The following is a 13,330-nucleotide window of genomic DNA, read 5'->3' on the forward strand; positions in this document are numbered from 1 at the left end:
TCTGCCTGCCTTGGCTTCCCAAAGTGCTGGGATTACAGGCGCGAGCCACCGCACCCGGCCTGGTTTTTTTTTTTTTTTTTCCCAGTAGGTAGTATAATCACTTGGTTCAAAATTCAAAGGTTAAACAGAGAGATACAGTGAAGTCTCCTTCTTACTTCTACCCTCAGGGCACCCAGTTTCCTACTCCTCAGGCATCCTGTGTTAACAGTTTCTTGTATGTTCTTCCAAAGGTGTTTTTTGCATATGGAAGTTAAAAACATATATCCTTCCTGCCCCCACCCTTGGTAGCATAAGACACATTATTTCCCACATGTTTCTTTCCAGTTAGTGTAATTTGGGTTATTCCATGCAGTACATAAAGAGCATTCTTATTCTTTTATACAGCTGTATAACTGTTATATGATACTCTGTTTGTGCTGCTCCAACAAAATACCTGTGACTGGGTAATTTATAAGGAACAGAAATCTATTTCTTACCATTCAGGAAGGTAGGAAGTCCAAGATCACAGTGCCCTCAGGTTTGGTGTCTCTGCTTCCAAGATGGCACCTTAAATACTACTTCCTTTGGAGGGAACAAATGCTGTGCCCTAACATAATAGAAGGAGCAAAAAGATCAAGCAGCTCCCTTGCATCTCTTTTATAAGGTCATTCATCCTATTAATACGGTTACTAGTGATTAAGTATCAACATACAAATTTTGGGACAACACACCAAGACCATAGCATATGGATAGACCGTGATATGGGATATATTATGATTTGTTTAACATGTCTGCCTCTGATAGACATTAATTTCCAGTGTTTTGCTGTTACCAACTATGACATGATGAGTCACTTGGGATATTGATCTTTTCACATTTGTTAGTGTATCTAACAAATACACTAACAATGTTAGTTTTTGAACTCTTTGAAGCAGGAGACTACAACTTAAAGGTTGTAGTATTGACATTGTCATTATATAAATAACGTATTGATGTTATATTACCATAACATTGATGTTAAATATTGGTAATATTGCTGTTAAGTCCTTGGTTTAGAACTTCAACAATCAAGTTCATTCATTTAACAAATACACGTTTTGTACTTGCTGTGTGCTGGCCACTGGGGAAACTGAATTAAATACTGTGGCAGTAGAAATAGAGGCATGGTGATTAAGAGTTTCGGGTCTAGATTCAGACTTGGATTCATATCTCAATTCTAAAGCTTAACTGAACCTTTGGTAAATAACAGAACTTTTGTTTTTCCTTCTCTGTAAAGTGGGAATCATAAGGTTATCCGAGAAATAAATGAGATGGTATTTGAAAAAATCTTAGCATGATGCCTGGCATATAATAAACACTGAGGTGTTAGATTAAAGAAACTTATCAGACTGTATTGCAGTTGACTTTGTTTTTCTGCCTCCACTGTGCTTAAAGTCTAGGACTGTGTTTTGTTCACCTTTGTATCCCTATAACTGGCTTGCATTTAGTAAAAAATTTGTGATACGATATAAAGGTATGTAGAACATACAGTGAAAGTTCAAAGCAGGATACCTTTTCCATGCTGGAGAAGGTGAATCTTTAAAAGTTGGTAGGAGTGATTAGGGAAAGGAGGTGAAGGAGTGAAGATAATTATTCTATACTGAGAAATCCTGTTGGTATCAGGTTATGAGGTTAGAAGAGGTAAGTAGGCAACTGGTATTGCTGTGCTGAGAATTTAAAAATCTTTTTTTTTTTTTTTTTTTTTTTTTTTGAGACGGAGTCTCGCTCTGTCACCCAAGCTGGAGTGCACTGGCCAGATCTCAGCTCACTGCAAGCTCCGCCTCCCGGGTTCACGCCATTGTCCTGCCTCAGCCTCCCGAGTAGCTGGGACTACAGGCGCCCACCACCTCGCCCGGCTAGTTTTTTGTAGTTTTTAGTAGAGACGGGGTTTCACCGTGTTAGCCAGGATGGTCTCGATCTCCTGACCTCGTGATCCACCCGCCTCAGCCTCCCAAAGTGCTGGGATTACAGGCTTGAGCCACCGCTCCCGGCCTTAAAAATCTTTATTGAAGACTTTAAAAGAAAAGTGGTAATCTTAAGAATCGCCATGATAATTCTCTCTATTGAGAGTTGACAGGGCACCAGGTTGGAGCCATTAAATTGAGGGAATTTAATCTAGCAGTTTAGGACTAAAAATTGGTCAGAAGCAGGGCAGTGGGAAAAGACATGAGGGGGATGGTTGTGAGGTATTAGGGAAGATGTGGGTGATAAGTAATGAGTCCAGAATATTTGAGCTTTCTGACTTGAGTGAATGGGTAGATGAGTAGATGCTATTTCTTGAAATAGGTCATTTGAAACATGAAATTGAGAGGCCTGGGGGACATCCAAGTGGACTTGTCTTGTAGGGTCTCAGTACTAGGAAGACATCTAGGATGGAAAATTAGCATTTTCCGATAATTGTAAATGTATTCATTTGTGCTTTGAATTTTTATGTTTAGTAAGTGAATTTGTGAACAGAGTTGAAGGAAACTAGAATAAAGTGATTTGTGTGAAATTTCCTTGTCCTTCAAAGTTAGACAGACTGAGGTCTCCAGTTTCTTAGGCAGTACTAAAATGTTTCCTTTTTTTTTTTTTGAGACGGAGTCTTGCTCTGTCATCCAGGCTAGAGTGCAGTGGCGCGATCTCAGCTTATTGCCAGCTCCACCTCCCGGCTTCACACCATTCTCCTGCCTCAGTCTCCTGAGTAGCTGGGCCTACAGGCGCCTGCCACCACGCCCAGCTATTTTTTTGTATTTTTAGTAGAGACAGAGATGGTCTTGATCTCCTGATCTTATGATCCACCTGCCTTAGCCTCCGAAAGTGCTGGGATTACAGGTTGTGAGCCACTGCACTGGCCAAATGTTTACTTACTTAAAATTTCTGCTGGTATATTTCACAGCAGCAGTTGTTTCAGACTCAGGATTATGCTAGTATTTTTTTGCAGGAGTGACATTTTGTATCCTTGTATATTCTTATTGTCCATTCAAATTGTAATGAGTTAATGAGTTTTTTTTTTTTTTTTTAGAGACAGAGGCTTGCTCTGTCACCCAGGCTGGAGTACAGTGGTGAGACCTCGGCTCACTGCAACCTCCACCTCCCTGGTTCAAGCAGTTCTTCTGCCTCAGCCTCCCGAGTAGCTGGGGTTACAGGCGCATGCCACCACACCTGGATAATTTTTTTGTATTTTTAGTAGAGACAGGGTTTCACCATGTTGGCCAGACTGGTCTCAAACTCCTGACCTGAGGCAATCTGCCCACGTTGGCCTCCCAAAGTGCTGGGATTACAGGCGTGAGCCACTTGCCCAGCCAAGTTCTTTCTTTTGAGGAAGATTTTAGTATGTATTGTCCTTCAGTTTTAGAGACTACAGTAAATATTTTGAGTGAGATCATTATTTATGTAAGAGGAGGCAAAATTCTCATAGTAATTTTATCTTAGTTCTGTTTATGTTGTTTTTTTAAAAAATAAGGAGAGTACCACTTTATTTAGTACATGTAGCATTTTGGGGTATGAGGTAATCTATACAAGGAAAAATTTTCCAGGAACTAATGTACTCTCAAATATTAACATTTTAAAGTATTTCTAATAATAAAAGTTTAGTATATAAACTTGATTTCTTTTATGATTAATTTAAACAAATTAACCACGAGGGGAAAAATAAATTATTTCAGTCATTTGTATTCTTTCTAAATATATATACATATATATTTTAAGGTTGTAATTAGGGGTGTGTTAGTGCTCCTAAACCCTGGACCAGCATTGGAAACGTTTCTAATGCTTAACGCTTTTGGAGACTCTGTAACTCACTAGGTGGGAGGTGGGGCTTAGAAGCTTGCTTATTAAGAGGCGGGCATGGTGGCAATGGTTCACATCTGTAGTCCCAGCAGTCTGGGAGGTTGAGGCGGGCAGATCACTTGAGGTCAGGAGTTTGAGAGCAGCGTGGCCAACATGGTGAAACCCTGTTTCTACTAAAAATACAGAAATTAAGGTCGTGCGCGGTGGCTCGTGCCTGTAATCCCAGCACTTCAGGAGGCCGAGGCGGGTGGATCATGAGGTCAGGAGTTCAAGACCAGCCTGGCCAAGATGGTGAAACCCTGTCTCTACTAAAAATACAAAAATTAGCCTGGCGTGGTAGCAGGTGCCTATAATCCCAGCTACTCAGGAGGCTGAGGCAGGAGAATCGCTTGAATATCTCAAAAATAAACAGAAAACAAACAAACAAAAAAATTAGCCAGAATGGTGGTTGGTGCCTGTAATCCCAGTTACTCAGGAGGCTGAGGCAGGAGAATTGCTTGAACCTAGGAGGCAGAGGTTGCCGTGAGCCAGGGTAAATCCACTGCACTCCAGTCTGGGTGACAGAATGAGACTCTGTCTCCAAAAAAAAAAAAGAAATGTTTAGGGAGATGGCTAACTCAACTTCAACTATGGGTGAAAAAGATAACTAGAATGACTTAGCTGGCAAGTAGACCCACCAAAAATACTTAAGTTTGTGTTAGTGCATGGTGCTGTGCTGTTAGAGAGGTAATTACATAGACATAGGCCCCACATCCCTTTCTCCCCATGTTTTTTGAAATTTTGGAATAGTTTTGGATTTGCTGAAAAGTTGAAATCCCTTTCTTTTTGAAAGCTAATTTGGTCAACACAGAGGAAATGCAGAGATAATACTACAGACATGCAGATATAGCAAGATATATGATATAAATGCACCATCAACATTAGTACTCGCCAGGGGTAAGGGAAATGTCAAAGGTATGGGGATTTTGTGCTTAATGGAAACATCTTTTATTTGAATCTGTGTTGAAAGTTTTGGGAGGCTCCATTGCTTTTTAATTGAAGGATGTGTATTCTAGTTCTGGTTGGTTGGTAGTGGATTTCATTTAACAATTAGAATCTAGCTAAGGTGAACAAAGGACCTTTTTTTCCACCATAGGGTAGTTTCCTCATTGTTTTTATGGCTTCCAGTCTCTTCCCACTTCATTTAATAAATAAATATTTAAAAATTACTATGCCTAAAATACTACTTTTACAAAATAACTTACCTATTATAGTAAAATAAATATCTGTTTATTATTTATAGTATTGGCTTCTAGAGCTCTTGTTAAAAGTATTATTTCTTGGGCTCTATTAGCAAGATTCTAATTCCCTACTTCTAGACCGAGGCTCAGATTTCTATTTTTAATCAAAAGCTCCCCCTATTCTTCTGATTATAGCCAGGTTTGGGAGTGACTTTTCTGCAAGATATAAGTCAGAGGCATTAATAATAACTATCATCTGTAGCACAATCACTATAACATTTATTGTACTGTTGTCATTTATTGTACTTACTGTATGTGACGTGCCAAACCCTTTATATTAATTGTTTTATATATACCTTACAACATTATCCCAATCTAAGGCTCAAAGGTTATGTAATTTACCCACCAGAACACAATTCTCAGAAAGGTTGTGTAATTTTCCCACCAGAACACAAATAAGTTACAGCAGATACTGGAATTCAGATTTCTAGCTAGCTGCACGTATACTGCCTTATGAATCTTTTATATATTAAAGACTTTTAGGCTATCATTTTAGCACCTCCTTGGTTTGACCTTTTCCTACTTATAATGAGTAATGTTCAGTATCCCTCTTTTTTTTGGAAAGAGTCTCGCTCTGTCACCCGGGCTGGAGTGCAGTGGCGTGATCTCGGCTCGCTGTTGCAACCACCACCTCCTGGGTTCAAGTGATTCTCATTCTCTCCTGGGTTCAGCTACTGGCCTCCCCAGTAGCTGGGATTACAGGCGTGTGCCACCACGCCTAGCTAATTTTTTTGTATTTTTGTAGGGATGGGGTTTTGTCATGTTGACCAAGCTGGTCTCAGACTCCTGAGCTCAGGTGATCTGCCTGCCTCAGCCTCCCAAAGTTCTGAGATTACAGGAGTGAGCCACTGCACTTGGCCAGTAATTAATATTCTTGCTTCTGCTTATGGTGTTTGTACCTGCCTTGAAGTCCTATCATATGTTAAGGAAGGCCCATATCAAAACTACCCATTCTGAGAAGCTTTTACCAACCATGACATGATTAGTAACTTGGGATATTGATCATTTCACATTTGGTAGTGTATCGGTGCCTTTGAACTCTTTGAAATAAGAGACTACCAGTTAAAGTTGTAGTATTGACATTAAGTTCATTACATCAGTAATATATTGATAATTATATTACTGTAATGTTGATGTTAACTATTGGTAGTATTGCTGTTAAGCCATTAGTTTAGAACTTCAACAATCAAGTTCATTCATTTAACAAGTATGTGTTTTGTACCTGCTGTGTGCTGGTCACTGGGGAAACTGTTAAAAGTTGGAGAGTATTCTTTCATGCATTTTTCTGTAAATTAAAAAAAAAAGCTGTAATGATAGTGGCACAACGTTTCATATCTCTTTGGTAAATACTTGGGGTAAGTAATATAGTAGGTGTATGTTTAATTTTTACGTTGCAAAATTATTTTACAATATATTATTAACATTTTACATTTTCACCCCCAGTGAATAAGAATTCAAGTTGTTCCACATGCTCACCAACACCTGGAATGGTCACTGCTTTTAATTTTACTCATTCTTATAGATTTGTAGCGATAACTTACTGTAATTTTAATTTGTATTTTCCTAATGACTAATGATGTTGAGGATTTCCTGTGCTTATTTGCCATCTGTTTGTCGCCTTTGGTGGTCCATTGAAATCTTTGGTCCATTTTTAAATTGGGTTATTTGTCTTAATTGTAAGGGTTCTTTTTATATTTTAGGTACTAGTTTTTTGTTGGACTGTACAAATACCCTATTTCTCATTATACTTTTACCCACTAACTTTAGTATCTTGTCAATGATTCTTGCCTATGGCAGTTTTACTGTGCTGTTTGTGTTACTGGTGATTTTCTTTTTACATCATGCTACATTTTAAAGCTGGGATTCTATTGTGGTAAGGAAGAGCTGTTTTATTTATTCATCAGTTCAGTTATATATTAATTTTTTCATTGTTTTATTGTTCAGTTGTCCATTGAGAGTCCTTTCAGGTGGCTCTCATTTATCCTTTCAGTATGTCCCCACCATTTTTAGGGGTACTTCTTTACTTTCTAGTTTATCTTGTATTTTTTCTGCCTAAGCCTTGGAAGCAACCGTTGTCCAAGGAGTCCAGCAACCTTTTTTTTTTTTTTTGAGAATAATAATTAGAAAACAAGATCTAGGTGCCAGAAGTGCTCATTGCTGTTGGAGCGTCCCTGCTTCTAGTAGATGTTTTGAGCAGACAGAGGTAGGCAATGTATGAATTTATATATATACATCTGTATTTCTGTATACGTGTATAAAAATATATGCATATGTATACTAAAAACCATGAATTTATACTGGTACATCGATTCCAATCTATTAATGCAGAGTTCATTCTAGCCTTTCTCTTTTCCTTGTAACTCCTTTCTTCAACATTGAGAAACCTGGCTTTCATCTGCAATTTATTTACATACTTGGAAAAATCTATTGTACACATAGCTGTAACTTCAGAACTATGTAATATGCTTACTTGCTAGAGTATATTTGTGTGTGCTTTTTTGTCTTTAGCTTTATACAATACCAATACTGTTAGTTAATATGCTATCTTATACTAATCAAAATACTTTTTGCCAAAGTTAGTTATGTTCTTTTCTGCTCCATCCCCTTCAGTGTCTTCATGTTATTCTTCTGAAATAGTTTTATTTATTACTATTTCTTTTCACATCCTGACTGATTTTGTTTTTTTAATGGGGATATATGGAAAATTACCATGGTGTTAATAGATTTAGTATTCCTCCTACCTTTCTTTTACCCTGTTCTCATTCTCCTTTTTTCTACCACTTCCCCACACATTGATAGAGGTGATGGATCTCGTGAGTTTCTGATTGATTTTTTGTGAATTTTTTTTTGCACATATGAGAAGATATGTGTGAGAAAGGAGATGTAACAATTTATATGTGAAAGGTAGTGTACAGTACATGCTTGTTTTTATCACAGATTTATTGAGATAATTTGCATGCCGTAAAATATACTCCTTGAAAGTGTGTAATTTTGTGGTTTTTCGTGTATTCAGGGTTGTGCAACCATTGTCACTGTCTACTTTTAGGACGTTTTCATCAGGCCCAAATGAAACCTTGGAGCCATTAATGATCAGTCCCCATCCATCCTCTTCTCTTGTCCTGGCAACCACTAATTTACTTTCCATTTCTATGGATTTGTCTGTCTTGGACATTTTATATAACTGGAATCATATAATGTGACTTTTGTGACTGGCATATTTCACTTAGCAGTGTTTTCAAGTTTTGTCTGTGTTGTAGCATATCTCAGTAGTACTTCATTCCATTTTATTGCTGGATATTGTTCTGTTGTATATATACTACCATATTTCATTTATCCATTCATTAGTTGATATTTGGATTGTTTCTACTTTTTTACTATTATGGATAATGCTGCTGTGAATGTTTTGAGTACAAGCTTTTGTGTGGACCTATAGTTTTCAATTTTCTTGGATATATACCTAAGGATAGAATTGCTGGATCATAGTGTAACTCTAGTTTAACTCTGTGAAGAACTGCCAAACTGCTGAAGCAGCTGCCCTATTTTACATTTCTACCAGCAGTGTATGAGAGTTCCAATTTTTCCACATTCTTGTCCACACTTGTTATTGCCTGTCTTTTAAAACGATCCTACTGGGTGTGAGCTGGTATCATTGTGGTTTTAATTTGCATTTCCCTAATGATGTTGAACATCTTTTCATGTGCTTATTGGCAATTTGTACACCTTCTTTGCAGGAATGTCTGTTAAAATGCTTTGCTGAGTTTTTAATGAAGTTGTCTTATTACTGTTCAGTTGTAAGAATTCTTTATAGATTCTGGATATAAGTCCTTTATCATATAGAAGACTTGCAGGTAGTTCCTACAATTCCACAGTGTTTTTTTTCACTTTCTTGATAGTGTTCTGTGAAGTATAGGCATTTTTAATTTTGATGAAGTCCAATTTATCTACTTACTGCATGTGCTTTTCATGTCATAGTCAAGAAAGCATTTGTAATCGAAGGTCATGAAAATTTACCCCTATGTTTTCTAAGAGTTTTATAGTTTTAGACCTTTATGTTTCGGTTGTTGATCCATTTTGAGTAACTTTTGTGTATGGTGTGAGATAGGAATCATTCTTTTGTATGTGGCTATCCAGTAGTTTCACCACTTACTGTTGAAAAGATTAGTCTTTTTCTATTGTGTCGTCTTGACAACTTTCTGTGAAAACAATTGGTTATAAATGTAAGGGTTTTTTTGTGGATTCTCATTTGTTTCTTATTGATCTGTATATTCTTAATGGCAGTATCATACTGTTTTGATGACTAACTTTGCAGTAAGTTTTGAAATTAGGGAGTGTGAGTCTTCCAACTTTGTTCTGTTTCAAAATTGTTTTGGTTATCCTGGTTCCCTTGAATGTCCATCTGAACTATATGATTAGTTTACTAATTTCTACAAGTAGGCCAGCAAGGATATTGATAGCCATGGTGTTGAATTTGTATATCAATTTGAAGAGTATTGCCATCTTAACGATATTAAGTCTTCCACTCCATTAATGCAGAATATCTTCTGTTTATTTAGGTCTTCAGTTTTTGTGAACAACATTTTTATAGTTCTCATGTATAAGACTTACGTTTCCTTTTGTTAAATTTATTTATAAGTATTTTATTCTTGATGCTATCGCAAATGGAATTTTTTCTTGATTTTTTTATAGAAATGCAATTGATTTTTGTATATTGATCTTATATCATGCAACTTTTTTAGTTCCTATAGTTTTTTTTATTTTTGTGGATTCTTTTGGATTTTTTATTTATAAGATCATATCACCTGCAAATACTACTTACATTACTTTACAATCTAGATGCACTTTATTTCTTTATTTTACCAAATGCCTTTTCTGGAACCTCCAGAACTGTGTTGATTAGAAGCGGCAATGATAGACATCTTTTGTCTTGTTCTTGATTTTAGAGTGAAAGCATTCAGTCTTTCATCATTATGGGTTTTCTGAGATGTGCTGTATGAGGTTGAAGTTCCCTTGTATGTCTAGTGTGTTTAAGTGTGTTTATCGTTGAAAGATTGTTGACTTTTTATCAATTGTGTTTTCTGTGTCTACTGAGATGATTATGTGTTTGTTGTGTGTGGGTTTTAATTTGGTGTATTACATTGATTAATTTTCATATGTAAAACCAACATATTCATTCTGGGATATATCCCATTGGTTATGGTGTATAATCCCTTTTTATTGCTGGATTTGGTTTGCTAGTACCTTGTTGATTTTTTTTGCATCCATATGAGATGTTGGTTGTTTTTACTTGATGTGTTTGGTTTTGGTATCAGAGTAAAACTGGACTCATAAAATGAGTTGGGAAGTATTTCATCCTCTTCTATTTCTTGGACTAGTTTTTGAAGGATTGTACAACCTTTAAACATTTGGTAGAATTTACCAGTGAAGACATCTGGGCATGGGCTTTGTCGAAAGTTGTGTTTTTGCTTTTTTGGGGTGTGTGTGTATTAGTTATTTTTTATTACTAATCTATTATAGGACTATTCAGATTTTCTGTTTCTTCTTAAGTCAGTTTTGGTAGTTTATGTCTTTCTAGAGATTTTTGCATTTCCTCAAGGTTATAATCTGATTTGTTGTCAGCATGGAATTAATTGTTCATAGGTTCCCTTTTATTTCTGAAAGATTGGTAGTGATTTCCCTTCTTTCATTTCTGATTTCAGTAATTTGAGTGTTCTGTTTTTTTTTTCTTGGTCAGTTTAGCTAAGGTTTTGTTAATTTTGTTGATCTTTTCAGTGAACCAAGTATGATTTTGTTAATATTTCTATTATGTATTTCATTCATTTCTGCTCAAATAATCATTTCCTTATTTTGTTTTCCCTGTTCTGGGTTTAATTTGTTCTTTTTCTAGTTTCTTGAGGTGGAAGGTTATGATACGAAATCTTTCTTTTTGATATAGGCATTTACAGCTATAAATTTCCTTCTAAGCACTGATTTAGCTGCATTCAAAACATTTTGGTATGTTGTGTTTTTAGTTTCATTCATCTCGAAGTATTTTCCGGTATCCCTTGTGGTTTAGTTTTTGACCTATTGATTATTAAAGAGTGTAGTGTTTAATTGTAACAAACGTGAATTTTCCAAATTTCTCTCTGCAGGTGATTTCTAACTTCATTCTGTAGTGGATGAAGAATATACTTTGTATGATTTTCAACCCATTTAAATTGAGACTTGTTTTGTGATCTATTCTGGAGAATATTCCATGTGCACTTGAGAAGAATGTGTTTTGCTGTTTTTGGGTGGAATGTTGTATAGCTATGTGTTAGGTGTAGTTGTTTTGTAGTGTTGTTGAGTCTTCTGCTTCTTTATCATCTGTCTAGTTGTTTTACCCATTATTGAAAGTAGGGTGTTGAAGGTCAGCTATTACTGTTCAATTGTTTTATTTCTACCTTTCATTTTCTTAGCTTTGTGCAATTTGAGGACTCCTTTGTTAGAGACATATGTGCTTAATATTGTTCTATCTTCTCAATGGATTGGTCCTTCAATCAGTATACAATATCCTTCTTTGTGGTAACAAGATTTGTCTTTTAAGTCTGTGTTTTCTGATATTAGTGTAGCTACCTCAGCTCTCTCTTGTTGTTTTCTGTCCTTTTTTTTCAACCTGTTTGTGTTTGTGATTCTAAAACGTGTCTCAGGTAGGCACCATATAGTTGGATCTTGTAAAAATCCACGTAGCCATTCTTTACCTTTTGATTGGAGTCCTGTTATACCTGAAACAGCAAAATGCATTAATCTAGTTACATTTAATCTAAGTAGTGATATGATTTACGCCTGTGATTTTGCTGTTTTCTACATCTCTTTTTTTTTTTTTTTTTAAACAGGATCTCACTCTGTCAATCAGGCTGGAGTGCAGTGGCACCATCATAGCTCACTTGGTTGACAGTCTTTTTCTTTCAACATTTGGAATATGTTATCCTTTTGCTTTCCGGCCTCCATGGTTTCTGATAGGATGTCAGCTATTATTCTTATTTACAGTCTCTTATACATATAGTTGCTTCTCATAAACTGCTTTCAGTATTCTCTGTTTTTGGTTTTTGACAGTTTGATTATGATGTGCGGGTCTCTTTGATTTTGTCTTTTTCAGTTTGTTGAGCTTTTGATGTTGAGACTAATGTTTTTCTTCAGATTTGGGAAGTTTTCAGTTCTGTTTCTTCAGATATACATTCTGAAGAATATACATTCTGAAGATATACCCCTTCCTTCCGACCCACCCCTTTTCTCCTTCCCTCCCCTACTTCATGTTTGATTTTGTTCTGTAGGTTTCTGGCTCTGTTCATTTTTCTTTCTTTACTTAAATTGGTTAATGTTATTTAACCCGTTTTCAGGTTTGGTGATTCTTTTTTCTGCAAGCTCCAATCTTTTGTTGAGCTTCTCTAGTGAATACTTTCATTTCATTTATTATATTTTTCAACTCCAGGATTTAAAAAAAAATTTTGATATTCTTTATTTGATGAACATTGTTTTCATACTTGACAGTTTATTAGACTTTTCTTTAGTTCTTTGAACATATCTAAAATAGCAGGTTTAAAGTATTTGTTTAATGTCTGGGCTTTCTCAAGGACTGTTGCTTTTTTCTCCTGTATGTGGGCCATGCACTTTTGAGTTTTTTTTTGCAAGGCTCATGATTTTCTCTTGAATACTAGACATTTTAAATATTTCAAATAATACAGTGTGGCAGCTCTGGAAATCAGATTCTCCCTTCCCTGCAGGGTTTATTGTTGTTGTTCTTTGTTATTTGCTTAGTTGCTTTTCGAACTAATTCTGTGAAGTTAATTTTTGCCATATGTTGTCACTGAAGTCTCTGCTTGGTTATCTTAGTGGTCACTTGTGAGTAGGCCTTTAGGAACTACCAGACACATCAAATAATGACAGCACTTTGAGAGGGAGGCTTTGAAGGCATTCCGTGATTGATCTGTTTTTTTCCAGTTGCCACTAATCTGCTGGTTTTTACTGTGATGGTGTGCTGTTGGTTTTCAAGGCTAGTGTAGAGGTAAAGAGATGAGAATGGGCAAGTTAAAATGCAAGAGCTGCTGTTTTTACCAAGGCTCAGTCCCTTTTCTTGAATAAACATTACATGGAGACCTGCAAGCTTTTATTTAATTTCCAGAATTTTAAGTAAGTTGATTTGAACAGTTTGTGTCAGTTTTCTCCTTGCTTTTAATGAAGCAGAATTTTCTCAAGTATTTACTCCACCAATTTCTTTGATGTTCTCCTGTGACAAGTGTTTAAGA

General features: G+C 36.1%; 1 protein-coding gene across 8 annotated transcripts in view; it reads left to right on the top strand.

Moving 5' to 3' along the window:
• Positions 1-13,330, top strand: part of SEPTIN7 (septin 7) — a 105,239-nt gene that overhangs the window by 6,931 nt on the left and 84,978 nt on the right. The window contains exon 2 of one of the 8 annotated variants that reach the window (XM_033193565.1): positions 4,890-4,894. The exons of the other annotated variants lie outside the window; for them this stretch is intronic. Coding sequence (XP_033049456.1) covers positions 4,890-4,894 — 5 coding nt within the window. The remainder of the gene's footprint in view (positions 1-4,889; positions 4,895-13,330) is intronic. 8 annotated transcript variants of the gene reach the window in all.

The sequence above is a fragment of the Trachypithecus francoisi genome, unplaced genomic scaffold (assembly GCF_009764315.1).
Source record: "Trachypithecus francoisi isolate TF-2019V2 unplaced genomic scaffold, Tfra_2.0 Lachesis_group4, whole genome shotgun sequence".
In the NCBI taxonomy this organism is placed as follows: Eukaryota; Metazoa; Chordata; class Mammalia; order Primates; family Cercopithecidae; genus Trachypithecus; species Trachypithecus francoisi.